Source organism: Tachyglossus aculeatus, chromosome 22 (assembly GCF_015852505.1).
Source record: "Tachyglossus aculeatus isolate mTacAcu1 chromosome 22, mTacAcu1.pri, whole genome shotgun sequence".
Taxonomy (NCBI): domain Eukaryota; kingdom Metazoa; phylum Chordata; class Mammalia; order Monotremata; family Tachyglossidae; genus Tachyglossus; species Tachyglossus aculeatus.
The window spans coordinates 27,082,692-27,106,191 of NC_052087.1; the positions used below are offsets into that span (position 1 = coordinate 27,082,692).

General features: G+C 45.3%; 1 protein-coding gene across 2 annotated transcripts in view; it reads left to right on the top strand.

Moving 5' to 3' along the window:
* TSPAN18 (tetraspanin 18) overlaps positions 1-23,500 on the top strand; it is a 167,871-nt gene that overhangs the window by 122,782 nt on the left and 21,589 nt on the right. For both annotated transcript variants that reach the window (XM_038764651.1, XM_038764652.1), the window contains exons 2-3: positions 15,083-15,168; positions 21,581-21,653. In XM_038764651.1, the coding sequence (XP_038620579.1) occupies positions 21,591-21,653 (63 nt within the window). In that variant the 5' untranslated portion in view covers positions 15,083-15,168; positions 21,581-21,590. The remainder of the gene's footprint in view (positions 1-15,082; positions 15,169-21,580; positions 21,654-23,500) is intronic.

Genomic DNA, 23,500 nt, shown 5'->3' on the forward strand with positions numbered 1-23,500 from the left:
TCTGAAAGTGAGGATTCAAAAACCTGTCCTCCCTTCTATTTAGACTGTGAGCACCATGTGGCACCATGTGAGATCAGCGCTTAGTACAATGCTTGGCACATGGTATATGCTTAACAAATACCACAATTATTGTATTCAGTAAAAACATCAATAATAATGAGCACTCCCTTCCATTGACAGCTCCAACACAACCCTAGGACTCATAGAAAAGAGCATTCCCAGGGTACTTCAAGTCAGGGGGCTTAAGCCCAGAGGGGGCTTTTGTGGCACACCCCTGAGGGACACCTTTTACAGCATAGTAGAGACATATCTGGGGGTCTCTGGCAGACAGCAGCTGCCCTCCTTCTAAAAGTGAATGGGGTCTCTGCACAGTCTCCAACTTGAAGGGACCACCAAGTACAAAAAACAGCTCCATGCTCCATGTGCCCATTGGTGGTATCAGTTTCTCATAAGGCTCAGCTGCAGATTCACCAACCAGACAGTTCTCCAAACCCGGGCTACCCAGCCGCTTCTCCTCTGCTTGGTAGCCTATCTGGGACCCATCTGGTTACATTACCTGCTGACTGAGGTTTTCAGGGGAGCTGCTTCATCCAGCCTCTTTCTTTTGTGCATATCTTAATTCCTGGAAGCATTGGCGAGTGCTTGGTTGGTCTCAGGGCTTAGAAGCCTCCTTCGTGTCCCCCTCTGCTCCAGGCTCTGAGAAGTGAAGGTGAGCTCCCTCTCCTCCCCACCCAACCACCCACCCAACTCCTGTCAACAGACTGGACTCCGAACATGTTCTAATAGCTACTGTACTGCAACAACACAAGATGAAGAGAGATTTCTGTGAAGATCATAATAACAAAAGGGAGCGTCCCCTGTTTTTATAATATGTGTTGAAGGGTTTCATTTGTAAACCATTATGACTTCAGAGAGAGAGCGAGAAAGAGGCAGACGGAGAGAGAGAGAGAGAGAGAGCTAACCATTAGGATGATCACTGGCTGTGAGAATGCCAGGGGAAAACAGGATACGGTTCATAATAGCTTCTCCTCTTAATGCTTCAAACCCAGCAGTTACTGCCATGTTGGGTTAGCCTGCCTCATTTCTGTTGCAAATGCCTGGAACTGAAATTCCAGACCAAGATAATTCTTGGAGTAAACTTGAAAAATGTTAAAGAGTCAGTGTGGGGTAATGGAAAAGCACCAATCTGGAAGCTGCCAGATCCAGGTTCAAGTGTGAGCTCTGCCACCAGCCTGCTAACTGATCTTGAGCAAGATACTTAACTTCTCAGCACCAAAATTTCCCCATCTACAAAATGGGAATAATAATCCATGCCCTTCTACCTACCTCACAATATTGTTTGGAGGGCAAATGTGAAATAAGTAATGTGAGGGTCCTTTGGGAATAAAATCTCTATTATAAAATTAAGGTATTACTGAAGGGGGCTCTCTATCTCTCACTCTCATTTCTTTTTTTTTTTTTTAGAAGAACGTACAAACCCAAAAAACAAAAGTAGACCAGAAAGGATTTGTTCCCAAAGCAACAGAATTCCATTCTATTTCCTTGGGTATATCCTTCATTTTTTGAGACTCCCTCCAACCCCAGGACTTTACAGATTTTGCCAAGGTCTGGCCCTGCTGCTGGGGACAGGTGAGGTAGTTTGCACCATCTGTCTCGTAGACTGCCCAATTTAGCTCTAGTATTTATTAAGTGTTTGCTATATGCCATTTGCTGGAGGCAGACACAAGATAATTTGATTGGATACAGTCCCTGGGGCTTACAGTCTAAGAGGTGGGGAGAGCAGTTAGCCTATCACCAGTTTATAGGTGAGGAAACCGAGGCACACTGAGAGCAAGCTGTTTTCCTAAAGGTTATGCAGCAAGTCAGGAGCAGAGCTGGGATTCAAAATTGTACCTCCTGACTTCCATCTTCAGGACATTTCCACATGGCCATCCTAAAGTTTCAGAGAGGGAAAATTTACTTTCATAATAATAATAGTAATAATAATATTTGTTAAATCCTTACTATGTGCCAAGCACTGTACTAAGCTCTGGGGTAGTTGCAAGATAATCAGATAGAACACAGTCTCTTTCCCTCATTGGTCTCACTAAGTAGCAGGGATAATAATAATAATAATGATGATGATGGTATTTGTTAAGTGCTTACTATGTGCCAAGCACTGGGATAGTCGTTATTGAATGATGAGGAACTGAGGCAATAAAAAGTTAAGTAACTTGCCCAGGGTCAATTGTTTGAGCTGTAAACAGGATGGAGAGTGGGCAGAAAAAGCTTCCCAATTTCCTGCAGAGAGATTCTGGGAGTTCCTTGTCTGGAAGTCTGTAAAAACAGGAATGCTTCTCCTCTGTCTAGCTCGTTGTAAGCAGGGAATGTGTCTGTAATATTGTTGGGTTGAACTCTCCCAAGTGCTTAGTACAGTGATCTCCACACAGTAAGCACTCAATAAATGTGATTAATTGATTAATTCATCTGTCTGGGATGTTTTATCAGATATCCTGCCTGGAGGCAGGTGGATGACCTCAATAACCCCTGCAAGTTTTCTTCCAGCTTCAGCAGGGTCAGAATCAAGACTTCTGCTGATTTCCTATTTTCCGTTGTCAGTGTGGCTTTCTGCCTTGGCCCAGTGAGTTAGCTGTGGAAGGTGTCAGTCCTATTCGAGGGGACTCACTGACACCCAGCAGAGGCCCCCAGCTTTATTTATGAACCCAGTGGTCAGATTAAATGTCTTTTTTATGGAGAGAGAAAGAGAGGGAGAAAAGGCAAGCGGGGTAACACCCTTCCCTCCCAGGAGGCAGGACCAGTAAGGTCAGAATGGGGCACTGAAGCTCCAACTCCCAGATTATTTCCCAGGAGGACTTGCGATACCGGGCTGCGGGTTCCTGTCACAGTTCTCTTTTATGGTTTTCCTTTTTGACTCGAGGTAAAAATGTCTGTCATAAATCCTCTTATGAGAAGGGGTTGTGCCCTTGCCTAATTCAAGCCAGGTGACTGGACTCATTTGCCATTGCCTTGGAAAAATCTCCCTCACAGGTTTATCCCTGAGCAATTGAAAGGGACGGCACCATGCATAAGTAGCAGCAAATCACCCTCATTTGTGCTACACCTACGTTGTGCATGGCTCTGGGGCCCCTGCAGTTTTTCTTGGGCCTGTCAGACTTCAGGCTGTTCCCAGGAGAGGACAGTATCTGTGTTTCTTTCCCTGGCTTGTTCTCAAGCACGTTGGGCCCACCTGCCACTGGCAGTAGTTTAGCAAGAGCATTTTCCATGAGAAAAAGGACACTTGCCTTTCACCTTGAACTTCCAAGGAGGCAGAACTTGTTTAATCTAATGCAAGAGCTAGGGGCTTCTTTAAGCCTGGTAAGGGTTATTGTTTGGACCTGGTCTCAACATCCACTGAGGTTGGGACCAAAGGAAATGATCTCAGAAGGACTCTGGGGAGGGTTTAGGTTAGACATAATGAAGATTTTCCCAGCAGTAAGGAATGAAACTGGTCAGCAGCTGGGTTGCAGTCTCAATCATTCAAGCACTGGTATTTATTGAGTGCTTACTGTGCAGAGCACTGTATTAAGAACTTGGGAAAGTACAATATAACAGAGTTGGTAGACACATTCCCTGACTAGAGTCTCCTTCCTTGACTATGTTTTCTAAGCATGCTAAGCACCTTCCTGTCTGGAATGGTTCAGATACACAGTCAGAGGGACAGACCAGATGACCTCTAGAGGGGCCTTCAGTTTCTAGGTTTGGAGCATTTTATTATTGAAGGATTCAATGTTCAGGACTTGAATTTTTTTCTCCCTTCTCCCCACATGAAACTCCACAGATTGCAGTCACTAGTGGTTTCATTTTCTTTCTCTGATCCAACCTGGTGCGAGTACCTGACTGGTGCTATTGAACTGGAGTAGCCTCCAACTGCCTTTTGTGCCAAGAGCTTTCAGGCCCTTGGCACTCCAGAACCTGATGGAACTAGCTTCCAGCAGGCTGTCTGAATTGAACATTTTGCTGGCTCCCCCGAGGCCTCAGGCAGCCCTAATCTGAGCTAAACCTTCCCTCACGGCTTGCAGGAGGCGAAGATCGATTAACACATTGGGGCTTTCTACAGTTACCCAGGCCAGACGAGCAGAGCTGATGAGCCAGCTGAGATCCAGGTATTCAGGAAATGGAACCACACAGTGAGAATAGTGGTGGTGTTCATTAAGTAGCGGCAGAGTGTACAGCACTATGATAGACATTTGAGAGATATCGTAGAAACCCAAGACACATTCCCTGCTCAGAAAGAGTTTGCACTCTATTAGGGGAGGCAGACGTAGAAGGATCTGTGTGCCCCACAAAAGTAAGTCCTGTAGGAGTATCAGATAATCAATCAGTGGTATTTATTGAGTGCTTACTATGTGTAGAGCTCTGTACTAAGCACTTGGGAGAGTACAATAGATTTAGCAGACACACTGCCTGACCATAAAGAGCTTACAGTCTAGAGTCATCCTGATTAAGAGAAACAGCTAGTCCAGTGAGCTGACTCTGTGGACCAGGAAGCCTGGGATTGGTCATGGAATCCATGCCTACAGATGTAATAATAATAGTAATAATATTGTTTGTGTTCGTGAAGCACTTACCAAGTGCCAAGCACCGTACTAAACACTAGGATAGATACAAAATAATCAGGTCAGATACGGTTTCTCTCTCTAAATAAGAGAGAGAACAGGAATTTGGCTCCCATTTTACAGATGAGGAAATTGAAGCACCGAAAAGTTGATTGAGAAGCAGTGTGCCGTAGCAGAAAGAGAACAGGTTTCTTCTCTTTCTTCTAGGTCATTCTGTTTCTCCAACAGTCAATCAATTCCATGTTATCTTTGAATGCTTACTGTGTGCAGAGCACTGTCCTAAGCACAGGGGAGACTTCAATACAATAGAGTTGGTAGGCATGATCCCTACCCTTAAGGAACTTACAGTTTAGAAGTGGAGTAATATATCCCTGAGAAACTGAGGCCCAGAGTGCTTTAATGAATTTTCAGTGGCCACACAGCTGGTTAGAGTGACGGGCTGGAGCTAGAGTGAAAGACTTCTGATTCCCACCCTATGACTTGTTGTTCCATGCCATACTGCCTCCCTTCCTTCTTGCTCCAGTTGGACCTTGGGATGAATGTCGGGGTGTTGGGGCTCAGAGGTGAAAGGTCGAGTTCACAATAAACAGCTGTTGGACTTCATGCCGCTGTGGGACCCCATTGCAATGTGAGCTATCTCATTAGGAAAAGTTCTCAATCACTAGGTTTTCCATGACTCTACCAACACTCTCCATTCCCCTTCTCCTAGAACCAGCGTGACTTAGTGGAAAGAGCACGGGTTTGGGAGTCAGAGTATGTGAGTTCTAATCCCGCCTCTGACACATGTCTGCTGTGTAACCTTGGGCAAGTCACAACTTCTCTCTGCCTCAGTAACCTCATCTGTAAAATGGGAATTAAAAGTGTGAGCCCCACATGGGACAACCTGGTTACCCTGTGTCTACCCCAGTGCTTAGAACAGTGCTTGGTAAGAGCTTAACAAATACCATAATTATTATTATTATTCCCCTGTCTGATCCCCACTGTATCCTCCTGCTGAGAGAGCCCCTGAATTTAAAGATACAGATATTGTTAAAGCTCCTTGGTACTTCCATCCTCAAGGGAGAGGGTTCTGCTTCTAGCATGACATTGCACATGAGAGACATTCAGCTCAGTATAGACTAGTAATGCTTGATATGGCATAATAATTCTGCCTTTCATGGCATTTCAGAGTTCATTCCTTCCAGATATTGTAGCGTTAAGACCCTCACCTTGATCAGGTGGGCCCACTCTGCTTTAGTTAAATAGGTATACTTGATCTACCTGTTTTGGGGTTCCCTCCCCTGCATCTAGGGTCCTGACCTGAGCTTCCCATCCCTTCCCCATACATCCTGATGGTCCCAATAACCCTGCCTGTTCTGGTGCCCAGGCTCTGTGTCATTCTTGGCAATCATAGATGCTCTACAGACTGCAGGGCTATTATGAATTTAAATCAGTTCGCTGTGCCGTGAAGTGTCCCATCAGTATTAATTCATGCGGTGTTCACAGTAAAAACACTGATGGGAAATGCCAGGCCGGCTTCCGCCGCTGGCTCAGAATCCGGCTGCCGGGCTGTCTGAGTGCAATCTCACAAAGACCCTTGGTTACAACAGGGTTGGCCTCCCACAACTGCCCTCAGCACATGAGTTCAAATATCTACCCTCAGTGTTTATTTACAATTTTAATCTATTTTAACCTACACTTATTTACTTCTCTATGTATCCATCCACACCCCTGCCATCAGTCGCTATAAATTGTTTCTCTCCCTCTCTTTCCTCTCTGTCTGTTTTATCCATTAGATTGTCTGCTCCTTGAGGACAGGAACCATGTCTCTTAGCTCAGTTTTCCCAAGCTCTAGGTGCAGTGATTGATCAGTTGGTCCACTGGTTCAAGTTAAGTTTCAAGCCCAGTGCTATTGTTATAATATAATAATAGCATGTGCAATAACATCATAGTGTGCTTAAAACATATCACTATTTTAAAATGATTTTTAATAACAATAATGGTATTTGGTAAATAATCACTATGTATGAAGCACTGCCCTAAGGGCTATGGTAGATACAAGTTAACCACTTCAGACACTCACCCCTGTCCTGCCTCTGGACTGAAACGCCCTCCCTTCTCATATCCGAGAGGCAATTACTCTCCCCCCTGTTCAAAGCCTTATTGAAGGCATATCAGCATGGCGTAGTGGATAGAGCATGGGCCTAAGAGTCAGAAGGTCATGGGTTTTAATCACGGATTTGCCGCTAGTCTGCTGTGTGACTTTGGGCAAGTCACTTCACTTCTCTGAGCCTCAGTTATCTCATCCGTAAAATGGGGGTTAAGACTGTGAGCTCCAATGTGGGACAGAGACGGTGTCCAACCTGATTACCTTGTATCAACTCCAGTGCTTAGAGCAGTACTTGGAACACAGTAAGTGCTCAAGAAATGCCATTATTATTATTATAGAGAAGAAGCGTGGCTTAGTGGAAAAAGCACGGGCTTGGTAGTCAGAGGTTGTGGGTTCTAATCCTGGCTCTGCCACTTGTCAGCTGTGTGACTTTGGGCAGGTCACTTAACTTCTCTGTGCCTCAGTTACCTCATCTGTAAAATGGGGATTAAGACTGTGAGCACCACATGGGACAAAGTGATTACCTTGTACCTACCCCAGCCCTCAGGGCTTAATAAATACCGTCATTATTTTATTATTTTCTTCTCCAAGACACCTTCCCTAACTAAGCCTTGTTTTCCTTTCCTTCAACTCCCTTCTGCATGGCTCTGACTTGCTGTTTTAGTTCATCCGCCCCTCCCAGCCTCACAGCACTTATGTACATATCTGTAATTTATTTATATTAATATCTGTCTCCCTCACTCTAGACTGTAACCTCGTTGTGGGCAGGGAATGTGGCATGGATTCTATTCCCAGCTCCACTACTTGTCTGCTGTGTGACCTTGGGCAAGTCACTTTACTTCATCAAATGCTTAGTATAGTACTCTGCACACATTAAGCGCTCAATAAATATGATTGAATGAATTGTGTCTCACTTACCTCATCTGTAAAATGGTGATTGAGATTGTGAGCCCCACATGGGACAGGGACTGTGTCCAACCCAATTTGCTTGTATCCACCCCAACACTTAGTACAGTGTTTATCACATAGTAAACGCTTAACAAATACCACAATTATCATTATTATTGTTGTTGTTATTATTCTCCCAGCTCTGCCATTTGTCTGCTGTGTGACCTTGGCAAGTCACTTAAATTCTCTATGCCTCAGTTACCTCATCTGTAAAATGAGACTGTGAGCCCCAAGTGGGATATGGACTGTGTCCAACCTAAGCACTTAGTACAGTGCTCTGCACACAGTTAGTGCTCAATAAATATGATTGAATGAATGATTAGCTTGTATCTACCCCAGTGCTTAGTACAGTGCCTGACATACAGTAAGGGCTTAAAAAAGTCCATTTAAAAAAATAATTGTTGCTCGAGCCAAGAGTCAGCTTCTTCTGGAGGTGGGATCGGGGCAGTGCCGCTATGCTGTCATGCAGGCAGGCCCAGCGTGTTGGCAGGTTGTTCATGTTTACTCCTCTGAGCAGCCCCCACAAACCACCACTTTCATGTGACAACACTGCACCCTGCAGAAGCGAGGTCCAGGACCATTTCTAATCCCCCTTGGGTTAGACCAGCATGCTGTATTCTAGGAGCTGGGTCTGGGCCTGAAATTCAGACTCACTTCTATCCCTTGTGTGAGTCCCATTGAACTAACACCACCAAAGCATGTTCAACCAATCTGGACCATTGGAGGAAGAATTTCACTTCCCTCCAAGCAAACGACAGTGTGGTGTCCCCAGATAAAAAGCAAACATCTTCCCCAGGATGGCATGTGGGTCTGGCCATTCATCCATCTCCCTGGATGGTGCGGAGTTTGAGGGGGTGGAAGACCTTGAGTCACCCCTTGGCTCTAGGCTAAGGAATTCAGCCTGAGTCTCACCCAGGGTTGGTGCCACACAGCACTTAGGGTTGAATATTATTGTGATTCATCATTAGTCACTGAGGGATGTCTCTTGCAGTGTGGATACCAGGTCAGTGGGAATTGGAAAAATCAAACTCCGGGGGTGCGTATTTTTCCAATTATGGTAAAACTTAAGGCCCTGGAGTTGGCTAAGGAGGGTTGGGATATTTTTGTCACATTTAAAAATGTTGTTCCTCCTCTGGCTTGGGAATGATACTGAGAGATGGGAAAGATAGTCAGGAAATTCTCCACCAGAAGTGTCCATGGCCCTACTGTCATTAAATCATTTTAGTCCAACACAAATCTCTCTCAACCTCTCTGTCTTTCTCTTCTTTCCTCCCTGTCCCTATTTCTCCCTCCTTCCCTTTTCCCTCCCTCCCTCCCTCTCCCCTTTCCTCCCTCTTTCCCTTTTTCCCTCCATCGAGAAAATATTTAGAACAGAAATACCTTTCCAGCCTCTTTCAGTCCTGTTCTCCAATAAAATAGATTTCAGTTTTGCCCCCAGCCCCTTAGAGACAACTGTCCTACTTATTCCAGGAACCTGCATTTGTTTGTTACAGCTCCCGGCCCACAGAGCTGGGTTTGGCACTAAGCTCTTCTAGCTGATGCTGCTCTTCACAGACTGGCATTTTGCCTAAAGAGAAGTGCCTTTCCCCATTTTCCCTGTACCCTGCCCCATCCCCTCCCATCCCTGGGCCCCTGAAATACCTGGGAACACATTAAATATTTAAATCTATGGTCTGTGGTGGACAGGGTTGCCATAGCAATAGCCCAACATATTTCGGGATGGCTTACTGTATCTCTTCAACAATCACCCACTTGGCAAATTGCTCAGGCATTTATTTCCAACAGAAAAGGGGAGGGAAGGAAAGGGAGCTAAATGTCTCTCAGGAATAGGAAAGTGTTTCTCCCTACTCAGCCCTTGGATGGCCAGAGTAGGATTCCTGGGAGGGCTCCAAGAATGAATGAAGATCCCTCTTGCACTTTGGAAATCCAGGAAACCATAGATTCCCAAATCCATGTACAAAATGAACATTTTCAGGGCATGAAATACCCTCCCTCCAATTGAGAGGGGTGATAAGGTGGGGAGGAAGGCATAGCTGTGAGATGGGAGACAGGGATGGTGCCTTCTCCTAGCCCTCCTCCCTGTACTTTACCTTCCCATCCTGTAATTAAGCCAGAGGGTTCTGGAGTCATTACATAGTAGATCCCATGGGTGGGTGGATAAAGCATCCCTACTGCATCATTGTTTAGAAATGCCAAATCGATGAGAAATGAAAAGCTCCTTGTGGGAAGGGAACATATCTACCAACTCTGTTGTATTGTACTCTCCCAAGTGTTCAGTACAGCACTCTTCACATAAAAATCATTCAGTAAATAGCACTGATTCATTCAGTCAGTCATATTTATTGAGTGCTTACTGTGTGCAGAGCACTGTACTGATTGATTTTTAATGGTATATACTACATGCTTACAATGCTTCAAGCACTCTTCTTAAGTGCTGGGGTAGATACGAGTTTATCAGGTATGACACAGTCACTGCCCCATATGGAGTTCAGAGTCTAAATTGGAGAGAGGAGGATTTAATCCCCATTTTAAAGATGAAGTAACTGAGGCCTAGAGAAGTTAAGTGACTTGCCCAAGGTCTCACACCAGGCAGTTGGCATAGCCAGGAGTAGAACTCAGGCCCTCTGACTCCCAGGCCAATGTTCTTTCTTCTAAGCCCTGTTACTTCTCTATTATTGATTAGTGATCCAAAGAGTCTGGCTTAGTGAATCCTTCTTCCCTAGCTTCATGCCACCATCTCAAAGGGCTTTTAGCTAGTAAGGTGTTAACCCAGAGAGGATGAGAATATGGTCTTTCTGGAGAAAGGGCTCCTGGGAAAAAATAGCCTATCCCCTAAATCCTCAGGGACCTGTTGAAGAGTGCTAAAACCAGAGCTCCATCACTTAAGGCTCAGCCTGTCCCTAGCAATGACAACAATTTGGTATCTTTTGACAAACATTTAAAGAGCCACTTCAGCTCAGCTTCAAGGTAGCCAAAATCAGAGTCTGATTGGACTTATTTTTCCCACAGAGCAATGTACCCATATCACCATGCAAACCTCACAACACAAGCATTGTAGAATTTTAGGATAATCGCTTATTTATTGTCCCTTATTGGCCAGTGAGGGGTATTCATGGCCAGTGAGCACACTCACTCTGAAACAAGAAACACACCCAAGCCTTCCTTCATATATTCCAGCCAGGTGTCAGACTCTGGCTTTGTCTATTTGCTGAAATGGTCGTCTGTCACTTAATGAGGATTCTTATTTTCTTTGCTAGGTGCCCCATGCATCAGTTCTAACCTAGTTCCAGCTCTGTTTCATGGTAGTCTCTCCACTCTGCTCATCTATGCCTTCCTCCCTTTCTCCTTTCTAGAAAGCACCCTTCAGGGGCATGGAAAAGGAGCATGGAAATAAAAAGGAAGTGATTTATGAGTTTAGCAGTGTTTCCTCAATCAACGCTTCTCCTGGGAGCTGATCTCACTACAGATGGGGAGTGGGGCTGGGGAGAGGGGGTTGGGAAAGAGGTAGAGGTCACAGATTAATAAACCTATTGAGAGAACTGCTAGAGTGATCCCTAAGATAAAAAGCATGACACAGTATAGGGAGACATCCAACTTGGCTGCCCACACTGAGCACTAGACACCCTATAAATGCTGTCCAGAATGATGATGAATGGCTGGAAAATGGAATACCTTCCTTTGACCAAATGCTCTCCTGTTTGGGAGGGAGGCTTAGCTCTTCCCTCAGCTTCCACATCCCCTCCATCTCAGATGGAGGCTGTAATTAGGAACATGGCCTCGCCTGAGTCCCAATTTAGCATAGTGGTTTCATTTGGGCTATAATTTTCCTTAATTACTAAATCATGGCTATTAATCAGAATTAGGTTATTTAGAGAGAGAAATTTCTCAGGCTCTGGGAGGGAAAATGGCAGCCTGGCCTTATTCCTCCTGCCTGCCTTCTCCAGCTACGGTTACCACCTCCACCACCTCCTTTACTGGACCACTTGTTCAGCATCTCCCTGTTTCAAAGTATCCCCTGCTCCTTCAAAATGCATTGTCATAGGCCCTGCAGGGATGCCATGCCTCCCTTGGAAACTGCTAAGATGGGATGATATAAACTCTTAGAGGGAACGTGGATTCTATTTATTGCACCATTTCTCTAAAAATAGGGCAAAGAAGCCCAGTGCCATCCATGGGAGATGCCCCAGTGGTTAAGAAACTGGTCTGTCATTGATGCTGTTGTCACCATCTCTGCCTTCTAGTGGGCCACAGCCCAGAAGGGAAGAGCCGCTTGGCCAAACATGGAAGCCATCAATGGAGATTGCCAAAGGAAATTGTCCACTGAGACCAGAGCTTGCTTTCTGATTTCCTCCTTTTTCCTAAAGAATACCTGATGAATAGATATTTTTCCACCTCCTCCCTAGTCAAACAGTAACCATACTCAAGATCAGCTTGGACATCCCTCTACAAATCTGGCTGTTCAGTTGAGAAGCAGCATGGCCTAGTGGATAGAGCATGGGCCTGGGATGTCAGAAGGACCTGGCTTCTAATCCCAGCTCCATCACTTGTCTGCTGTGTGACCTTGGGCAAGTCACTCAGCTTCTCTGTGCCTCAGTTATCTCATCTGTAATATGGGGATTACACTTGGACTGTGTCCAACCTGATTAGCTTGTACCTATCCTAGCTTGTAAAATGCCCGGCATATTATAAAATGCATAAGAAATACTATAAAAAGAAAAAACAAATATAGTATCAGAGATTCAAAGCCGGGGAGATGCTTTCAGAGGGCATCCAAGACTTTTCAACCACTATAGGTTCTTTACAGTTCTGTACAGTCTTATAGCTGTAGAGGTTCTATACAGCACACCAGGTGGTATTGTGCCCCCTCAGACAAATTCCCCAATGGTAAGCTTTGCTAAGGGTTTAGATGGTAATTTGGGGAAACAAATTTTGCTTGTTTGCTTAAGTTGTTGGACCTCTATAATCTAACAGTGGTATGTAGTTTGATAATTTTGGAAGTGGAGATTTAGTTCAGGGTCAATAATTCTTCCTTCTGCCTTGTGTTGCCCGAGACAGAGGATAGAGCCCAAGTATCACATGGGTAAAACTCTCAAAAAAGGTTGAAAAGCACTGTTCTATTCTCTCTCCCTAACACAAGATAAGAAATGGTCATACGCCGCTCCATTCATGTGCCTCACCACTTTTCTTTAGCCTGTCAAAATCTATAATTTTACCATATAGGTAAGTCACTTCCTTGGTTCTAGCAGGGGGTTTGAGAAGTTGCTACCAGCCTAAGTTAGCATTGTGATCTCAGAAGGGTTGGACTATCCTCTCCCAACAGGCCAGACATATTCCCATGGTGCTAGTGGATTGTCTCCCTCTATCCCTCTCATTCATTCATTCGTTCATTCAGTCATTTTTATTGAGCACTTACTGTGTACAGAGCACTGTACTAGGTGCTTGGAAAGAACAATTTGGCAACAGAGACAATCCCTACCCAACAATGGGCTTATAGTCTAGAAGGTTGAGACAGAAGACAAAACAAAGCAAGTAGACAGGCGTCAATAGCATCAAAATAAATAAATAGAATTATAGATATATACATATCATTAAGAAATTAAATAGAATAATAAATATGTACAAATATACATCAGTGCTGTGGGGCAAGGAAGGGGGTAATAATAATAATAATGTTGGTATTTGTTAAGCACTTACTATGCGCCAAGCACTGTTCTAAGTGCGGGGGTAGATACAGGGAAATCTGGTTGTCCCACGTGGGGCTCACAGTCTTAATCCCCATTTTACAGATGAGGTAACTGAGGCAATGAGAAGTTAAGTGACTTGCTCAAAGGTACACAGCTGATAGGTGGCGGAGCCGGGATTAGAACCCACGACCTCTGACTCCCAGGCCCGTGTGCTCTCCACTAAGCCACAAGGGAGGGAGTAGGGGCAATGGGGAGGGGAGGAGGAGCAGAGGAAAAGGGGGCCCAATCTGGGAAGGCCTGCTGGAGGAGGTGAGCTCTCAGTAGGGCTTTGAAGGGGGGAAGAGAGATATTTGGCAAATGTGAGGATGGAGGGCAATCCAGGCCAGAGGTAGGATGTGGGCCAGGGGTCAGTGTCGGGACAGGGGAGAACGAAGCACAGTGAGGAGGTTAGTGGCAGAGGAGTGGAGTGTGCGGCCTGGGCTGGAGAAGGACAGAAGGGAGGTGAGGTGGGGGGGCAAGGTGATGGAGAGCTTTGAAGCCAGTAGTGAGGAGTTTTTGCTTCATGCGAAGGTTGATAGGCAACCACTGGAGATTTTTGAGGAGGGGAGTGACATGCCCAGAGTGTTTCTGTAGCATTTCTGACATGCCCAGAAGCATTTCTCCCTTCTGAAGTTCACATCAACCTCTTGAGGGTTGTACTTTGCAGGGCAGGGATGGGGAGGTATAATGGCATAGTGGAAGAGGACCAGTCTGAGAGCCAGAGGACCCAGGTTTGAAATTGAGCTCAGCCAACCATCTATTGGGTGACTTTGGGTGAGTCTCTTAACCTCTCAGTACCTCAGTTTCCTTATCTACAAAATGGGGATAAAAATACCTGCCTTTCCCACCTACCGACAGGGTTATTGTGGTGACTGAAACTGAGCTCATTAAAAGTGAGTGGGCCTTATGAATAAAAGGTATATACAAAACCAAGGTATAGAAGGAGAGTTCATTCATTCATTCATTCAATCATATTTATTGAGCGCTTACTGTGTGTAGAGCACTGTACTAAGTGCTTGGGAAGTGCAAGTCGGCAACATATAGAGATGGTCCCTACCCAACAACGGGCTCACAGTCTAGAATGGGGAGACAGACAACAAAACAAAACATATAGACAGGACTCAAAATCGTCAGAACAAATTGAATTAAAGCTATATGCACATCATTAACAACAGCTGGCTAGTGCTTCTTTCCCCATCCCCCATGGAAAGACTCAGGCTACGTCATAGGCTTTCTGGCAAAACCTCCATGGAGTAGTCTGACTCTGAAATTAGGTTTTAGGTGTAAAGTTTTTTGCCTCTATAATAAGCACTTTGTTCCTTCCAGAGCCTTGGCCATGGTTTGGGATTGTTTCATTTGGTTGCTTTTCTTTCTCCATTCCTGAATCTAGAAACTCCTCTTTTCCTCCTCTTTTGCCCTTTATATGGAATCATGTTGCAGTTGATTAAGTTTGTCTAAAGTACAGCCAGTTTTCAAAGACAATGTGATTTATTCATTCAGATCTCAACCTATGGTGTTTGGAACATCCTGGCTTTGTACATAAACAAAAAATCCTTCTTATAGGCCTCAAAGTTGTTGCTGCTTCAGCAGGTGCTAAAAGCTTTCCATTAGTGTTATTGTACACCGGTTTAGGAGATGTAGATTCACTGATGTATTTTAATAAAGAGTTTATTTAATGTGATTGTAGCTTATTGGCTTTGAGTGTCATTGAATGTTTTCTCTTCTAGGACGAGCTTGGCCAAGAAAGTCTGGGCCCTCCAGATCCTTAGGACCCAGTAACCAGCCTTCTTGTAAAACCCTAAGCACTGCCCAGGTGAGGCTCTTCACTCTCAATTTGTCTCCTCACACCACCATCCCATTGCTTCATCTTAGATGTGTTTCTCACTAGCAATAACAACAACAAAGTCTAGACAGATAAGGGCATTGGCCAGGAAGCTCCACCTTGCAGCAGGGAGGACCAGTGTCCCCATTTCTGGTGCCAGCAAGCCAAACCTTGTTGGGGAGGAAGGGAGGAGGGGAGAAGTCCTGGTAAAGTTTTCCTTCCTCATCTGGTAGTCTGGTGCAACTTGGCATCGGGTCCTCCGGCCACTTCCACTAACTCATATTCCAACCTAATACCCCCCCATCCTCCATGAATCACGTGCCTCCTCACGCCTCCTCTGGCCCACCTCATGAGAGATGGTAGAAGGCTGTGTGATCAGCATCTCCTCAGCTAAAGGTGAATAGCCAAGATTCAGAAAGGAGGAGGTTGTAGGGAGTTTGGAGGGTTAGACCTGGTGGGAGCACCCCCAGTCCACTGTTCATTTGTTTGTTCATTTGTTTGTTCTTTTCTCTGCTCATTCGTCTACCCCTCCTTTTAAGTTCTATGTTTATTCCAAGTGGATGGAGACATTCACTGAATTTGTAAATATGCCCAGAGACTATTGAGGAATCAGCCCATACAGAAAGTAAAATACATGGCAAATATGCAGGACATTTTAAAAATGCTTGCAAGTAATCCTGTTCTTTAATTGCTGAACAGTTGAGATTGGCAGAGGCAGAATCAAGCAGTTCAAAGCAGCTCTGAGCAGCTGGGCTTAGGGAAGAGAGAGAAAAGAGAAAAGAGTTTTCAGTTTTATCACAGAGTTCAGACAGGCAAGAGGGTGAATCAAATTAAATGGGTCCAGGTACACCCAATCTCTAAAGGGCAGGGTTGAGCATGGGAGCCATGCTGGGGATTTTGTTAATGGGAAGAGGGAAGGCTTCCTAGAGGAGGAGGCCTTCTGAAGGAGAGGAGGAATAAGATTTGGGAGGCTAAAGAAGGTTAGCTTCGGCAAAGGTTTGGAGGCAGGAAAGGCGGGAGTCCAAGGGCAGAAAGCAGCAAGAAGACAAATTCGATTGGGGGGTAGAAACATGCATTCATTCAGGAGCTGAGAGCAGATGGGGAGGAAGACTAACTGGAAGAAAGTCTTGAAGGCTCTGCAGGGCTCCAGTTTGGATGCTGAACCCAAAGGCAAAGAGCACAGATTTCACCCGGCTCGGCCATTCACCTGGAGTCCTGGGGAACTGGGTTTGATGGTTCTGTCTGGTTCTCAGGGTCCAAAGCAGCCTGGGCATGCTCAGTTCTCGGCTGGACCTCTGGGACCTACAAGAGAAGCCACTGAGTCACATGACCTTTGCACATGAGCTTGAAGGACATTTCAAGTCTGGTTGGGTTTAATCACATTAGATTTCTCTTGTGTTGTTGTTTGGAGTCCTGACACTGTCCAGTGTTGGTTTTCAGCAGGGCTGCAATTTGTTTTGATCAGGCACAAAGGCAGAGTTCTTAAGGCCTTCCCAGGATGAGAACCTTAAAATGTTATGGTTTAGTGTTACCTCGGGAAAGGAGGAATGATGGGCGGTGGGGGGAGGGGGGCAGATCCAAGCCAGCCCAAGTGAACTCTGGTACATCCAGTTGTCAGTAGCCAGGCACTCAGCCTGACTCTGCTCTGACTGCTTAGCCTGCCTTCCAAACCAAACATTAGCCGGAAGTCTCATCTGGCAGTGGATCCCCACACTAAGGTTAACTAAAACCAAAGGGGAAGAAGGGGAGAGGAGAAGCAATTCCGACCAAAGAGGAAAAAGATCCCCAGCTCTTTGAATACAAAACACAATAAAACAAACAAACAAACAAACAAAAAAAAACCCCTCAGTCTGGAATAAAGAAATATATTAGAATGTCCTCCTTAGAAGGAACCTCGCCACGTGTAATAGGCAGGGCACAAGGGAATCTCTCTAAGGAGGGTCACCCTGAGCAACTCCATGTTGGCCAGGCTTGTTTTTTCCTGGGACTGTTTGTATCCACCCTTGTTGGGACTTACAGGTTCTAAAATGACATCTGGCATTTCCAGATGTGCCCCCATAGAACTGGCCATTCAGCAATGCCCTTTTGTCTGTTGGGAATGAGTTTAGGAGAATGAGAAAGTAAATTTCTTCTTCACTGAGGCCCCCAGTCTTTCCTTGCCCCCTCCCGCTGCTGACCTGTCACAAATCCATCAATGAGCTGTTCTGTCTCTACCACTGATGCCATACATTTGGAGACATTTTTTATAATATTTGTTTAGAGCTTACTCTGTGCCAGACACTGTTCTAAGCACTGAGGTAGATACAAAGTAATCAAGTTGGACAAAGTCCACGTCCCACATGGGGTTCTCAGTCTTACTCCCCATTTTACAGATGAGATAACTGAAGCACAGAGAAGTGAAGTAACTTGCCCAAGGTCACACAGTCGACAAGTGGAGGAGCTGGGATTAGAACCAGGACCTTCTGACTCCCAGTCCCATAATCTTATCTAGTAGACCATGCTGCTTCTCATGACATGACATAACTTCTAAGGCCAGGAGCTCCTGAGCCACCCAACGTGGTCACACAACTTCCATGCGAACTCGAGCTCTCAGTAGTGGAAGATGAACCTTACAATGCCAAAGGCACACCCAAGGGGCAGTATCACTCCAGAAGAGTGAATGAGATGTGTAAGAAAGGAAGGACAGGGGAAGCTTACTTTGGGTAGTCAGTACAGAGTGTTTGATTCCTGTAATCAATTATTAGCACTTCCTGAGGGCCTACTGTGTGCAGAACACTGTTCTAAGTGCTTGGGCGAGTTCAGCAAAGTTAGAAGACATGTAACCCTGCCCTCAAGGAGCTTACATCTAGCTGGGGAGAGAGACACATGAATAAATTAAAGCTGGAAATGGGGTAGAATATATAAGACATGTACATAAGTGTTCAACGGGTTGTGGTAAATGTTTTAGATTCTAGGCCTGGAAGTGGCTACTGGGATATGAGGTGGGAAGACAATTGGAGAAGGCCTTCTAGAGGAGATGAGCTCTTAGAAGTGCCTGAAAGTGGGGATTGTTGTGGTCTGGTTCACATAAGGGGGAAGGGAATTTCAACAGGGACTAAGATGTGAGTAAGAAGTCATTGGTGAGGGAGATGAGAACATGGCACAGTGAGAGAGTTTGCATGAGAAGAACACAGATAGCAAGCTGGGATTTAGGAGGAGAAGAGTTAGGATAAATGGGTGGGAGAAAGTTGACTGAGGCTTTAAGGACAATGGTCAGGACTTTCTGATAGAGGCAGAGATGAATGGGGCACCACTGGAGGTTTTTGAGGAATGGGAAAATGTATGCAGGATGGTGTTTGAGAAAAAATGAACCAGACAGCAGAGTCAAGTATAGACTGGAGAGGGGAGAGGCTGGAGGAGGTGAGATTGGTGAGGAGGCTGATGCAGCAGTTAAGATGGGATTTCTGGCTTGGAGTAAACCAGAGTGGTGGCTTTTTACAAGGGCAAGGAGGGGTGATATTCTGGAAATATCATGGAGTAAGAACTGGCAACATTTGGGAACTGACAATGTGAGGGGTGAGAGAGAAAGAGGATTCAATGATAATGTCAAGATGGCAGGCTTCAGAGGTGGAGAAAGTGGTGCTGTTATCAACTGCAGTGGGAAAATGAGGGGGAGTAGAGGATTTGGGAGGGAAGATGGAGGAGTTCAGTTTTAGACATAATGAGCTCGAGGTCCCAGCAGGACATGCATATAGAGTTGTCCTGGAGGCAGGAGGACATGCAAGATTGTAAAGGGGAGAGATGGGGTCTAGTGAGGACAATTTGGGTGTCACTGAAGTGTGTCTCTGCCCCACTCACATTACCTGGCTTGGAGCTCAAAAGAAGCAAGGATGAGTGGAGGCATATGTTTCCACCAGGTGATCCACCTATGTTTATCAATTCTCCCCTTAGACTGGTTTGAGTCTGCTTTGGCTCATTCCTTTATTTTTTAATGGTATTTGTTAAACACTTTACTATGTGCCAGACACTGAACTAAGCACTGGGGTAGATACAAGCTAATCAGGTCAGACTCAGTATATAATAATAATAATAATAATGGCATTTATTAAGTGCTTAATATGTGCAAAGCACTGTTCTAAGTTCTGGGGAGGTTACAAGGTGATCAAGTTGTCCCATGGGGGGCTCACAGTCTTAATCTCCCATTTTACCAATGAGGTAACCGAGGCACAGAGAAGTTAAGTGACTTACCCAAAGTCACACAGCTGACAGTTGGCAGAGCCGGGATTTGAACCCATGACCTCTGACTCCAAAGCCCGGGATCTTTCCACTGAGCCACACTGCTTCTCCACTGCTTCTCTTATGGGGCTCAGTCTCAATCCCCATTTTTCATATGAGGGAACTAAGGCACAGAGAAGCTAAGTGACTTGCCCAAGATCATGTAACAGACACATGGCGGACCCAGGATTAGAATCCAGGTCCCAGGCCCATGCTGTATCCACTAGGCCTTGCTGCTTCTCAATTGCTTTATCTTCAATAACTGATGACAGAAATATCAGATCCCTGATCCTGGCTACATGGATCCCATATCAGAATCAACTTTCTGAACTTCTGATAAGCACTTCAAAAATCTAAAACTGTCCACATCCATCTGTCTTGGCTTAGGCACAATCTTTTCTGGTAGCAGGAGGGTATTCTGGATGACTTCTCGTGGTGCTCAGTGCTAAAATCCTATCCAGGGCCTACGTCTCCAGCTACCACTGTACTTCATTCATTCATTCAGTCGTATTTATTGAGTGCTCACTGTGTGCAGAGCACTATACTAAGCACTTAGAAAGAACAATTCGGCAACAGAGACCTTTGTACATCAGCGTCTCTGCACGTACCATCTGTGCTCTTGCAAAATCTTAGAACTGAGGTTCATCTGTTGTTTCTGATGGGAGACTCTGTCAGCAGCAGTAATGGCATATTTTTTCAAGGCAGAAAGGGATAGTGGAAAAGAAAAGAAATAAATTGCCCTTTAATGTCGGGATTCTGTGCAACAAATGAACCCCAAAATGAATCTGGGCTTTTCCTGGATCTTGCCCCTCTTTCAGCATTCATAGAATCCTGACTGAACAGCCGTGTTGGAGAAAAAAAAGCAAATTGGTTTCCATGGTCACTGCCAGACTTGGAGGGCTACTGAGCAGCAACCCCAAGTCTGTGGATTAGCTAAAACAATAAGGGGAATTAAATGAAACAATTAATCCCCGGGCCTGTTCAAAATGCCCTGCAACACTATGAATAATTGGTGTTTTTCTTTTAGGAGCAAATGTATTTTTCCAATTTAGCCTATCATTGGATCCCATTTATTGTTGCTGCTGCTGTTGCTGTGGTTGGGAAGAGGGGAGATGTAAAAATCACCTCTGGTCTAATTTTTATTAGAAGGGTTCAGCAAAGATATGTGTGTGTGTGTGTGTGTGTGTGAGAGAGAGAGAGAGAGAAAGAGAGAGAGTGCGCACACCTGCATAAATAAATCGTGCGGTGTGTAGCTGTGGTTGGGGTGTGTGGTTTGTGGACATTTATGGGGAGTGTGTGCTGGGTGGCAAAGAGAAACCACAAGTCAGATTGGGCTCTGGTAAGCAGGTTATGTTGATCCTCTCCTCTCTTCCTCCCTTTCCTGCCCTGCAACTTCCTCCTTCTAATAGTAATAGTGGAATTTGTTAAATGCTTATGATACGTCAGGCAATCTGTTAAGCACTGGGGTAGATACAAGATAATCAGGGCCCACATGGAGCTCCCAGACTTGGTAAGAGGGAGAACAGATCCTGAATGCCCATTATGCTGATGAGGGAAGTGAGGAACAGAGAAGTTAAGTGACTTGCCTAGGGTCACCCAGCAGACAAGAGGCAGAGCTGGAATTAGAATCCAGGTCCTCCGACTCCCAGGCCCGTGGTCTATCCACTAGGCAATGCTATTGCTTCTCTCTTCCTTGATGTCTATAAGCACTGCAAAGCAGGATTGACCCGCACACCTCAGTTTTGCCCTGCTCCTCTCTTTTCTCTCAGAGAGACACCCATTGGGAAAGCCAGGCTAAAGGGATGGCCAGGCTAGAGGCTAGACAAGTAGCATGGCTTAATGGACAAGGCATGGAGCTGGGAGTCAAAAGGACCCAGGTTCTAATCCCAGCTCTGCCACTTGTCTGCCGTGTGATCTTGAGCAAGTCACTTAACATATCTGTGTCTCAGTTACCTCATCTGTAAAATGGGGATTAAGACTGTGAGCCCCATGTGGAACGTAGACTGTGTCCAACCTGATTATTTTGTAAACACCCCAGTGCTTAGAACAGATCCTGGCACATAGTAAATGCTTAACTACAATTTTAAAAGTTGCTTTGCAGCTCTCAGGTTGTGGAGACTTGTGCTGAGGTTACCTTGATGTTTTCCAGGCTGAGCACCATGGAGGGGGACTGTCTGAGCTGCATGAAGTATCTGATGTTTGTTTTCAATTTCTTCATATTTGTAAGTATTCCTGGAACCATCTCCCAGATCTGCCTCTCTCAGTCTCTGTCTTGCTCTCAAAACAAGCATTCTCTTAAAATATTCATGTTGGAATAAGGTTTTCAGTTATATGAGTCAACAAAGAAGAGGAACAAGGGACCAGTGTTTGAAGTGAATTGCTCTGATGTACCAGAGCCTTCCACCACCAAGGCACCTGGAGCTGATCAGAAGCTCCCACCCAGGGATCCCCCAAAACCTTTGGTCACCCATGCTAAGTGAAGGAGGAGATAAGTCAGGATGAATTTAAGGAAAGCCAGATTTCTCAGCTGGGCAGATGGTTGAGGTGGACTTATCTGTTGGTTCCCTCGGTCATAACTTTGGGGTCCTTTTCTCAACCATGGCTTTGGTCTCATATGAAAAGTCATAGGCACTGCTGGACAGTGCATCCCTAGAGGAATGGCATCCTGGACTGTCCATAGATAGTCCCCCAAGTACCTAAACCAAGCCAGGATGGGCAGAGGAGAGGAAAAGCCCTGCCCACTGAGAAGAAATACTTCAAGGTTTGTTGAGGTTGTCTGGAAGAGAGATTTTGGAGGAGAGGGGCTGGGTGGGCAGAGACCACACTGATTCCTCCACACCCACCTGCATATCAGGACCTAAAGTTCATGCCTGAGGCAATGTTCCAGAAAGTTCAGAAACACTTCACTTTTGTGGCTGGGACTGCCGGGTGAAACAAGGAGAACAAAAGAAATTTATAATCTCTTTACCAGCTGCAACTCAGATTCACCATCAGCTCCCTGTCATGGGGGTGAAACACATCAGTCCCTTGCCTGGACAGGGTAGACCTTTTTACTACCTCTGGTACTGAGTTTGTTGAGGTGAGCAGAGCACAGCAGAACTAACTCTTCTACCTCACAGAGGAATCCACTAACTAGCATTCAATCAAAGGTATTCATTGAGTACTTACTGTGTGCAGAGCACTGTACTAAGCACTTGGGAGAGTAAAATGCATCAAAGTTGGTAGACACGTTCTTCCCTGCCCATGAAGAGCTTGCAGTCTAGAGGGGGAGATGTGCTGTTGTAGTGTATATGGAGAAGGAGGGTAGTGCCCAATGTCTCTGCCTAGCCAAACCGTACTCTGGCTGCAGGGAAACTGACTTGAGAAGAGCACAGTCTAGTGGAAAAGGCAAAGCTCTAGGAATCCAAGGTCCTGGGTTCTAGACCTACCTCTGCCACCCTGGGCAAGTCACTAGGCCTCTTTGTTTCAGTGTCTTCCTCTAATAAGGAGAATAATTTCTGCCCTTTCCTAATAATAATAATGATAATAATAATAATTGTGGTATTTGTTAAGCACTTACTATGTGCCAAGCACTGTACTAAATGCTGGGGTCCCATGTGGGGCTCACATTCTAAGTAGGAGGGAGAACAGGTATTGACACTCCATTTTGCAGATGAGGCACCTGAGGCAAAGAGGAGTTAAATGACTTGCCCAAGGTTACACAGCAGGTATGTGGCAGAGCAGGGATTAGAACCCATGTTCTTTGACTCCTAGGCCCGTGCTCTTTCCACTAGACCTTGCTGCTATCCTACCTACCTCTTAGAGTTTTTGGGAGGACACAAGTGAGATAAGAAACGTGAAAGAACTTTGGAAAATAATAGTACTGTACACATTCAAGGTATTATCCCTTGGATTTGGGACAAGCAACACCGGAAGGTGAGCTATTAATGACAAACGTGTTTTTCCACCCCAACTTGAGTATTCTGAATTTGAAGTGGAAGCCCTGGATGATTCAGTTTTGAAACATTTAAAGTGAAAGCTGCTGGGAAATTCTAAGCTGCTTAAAAGTGGGTTATTATCCTGAGGGGCG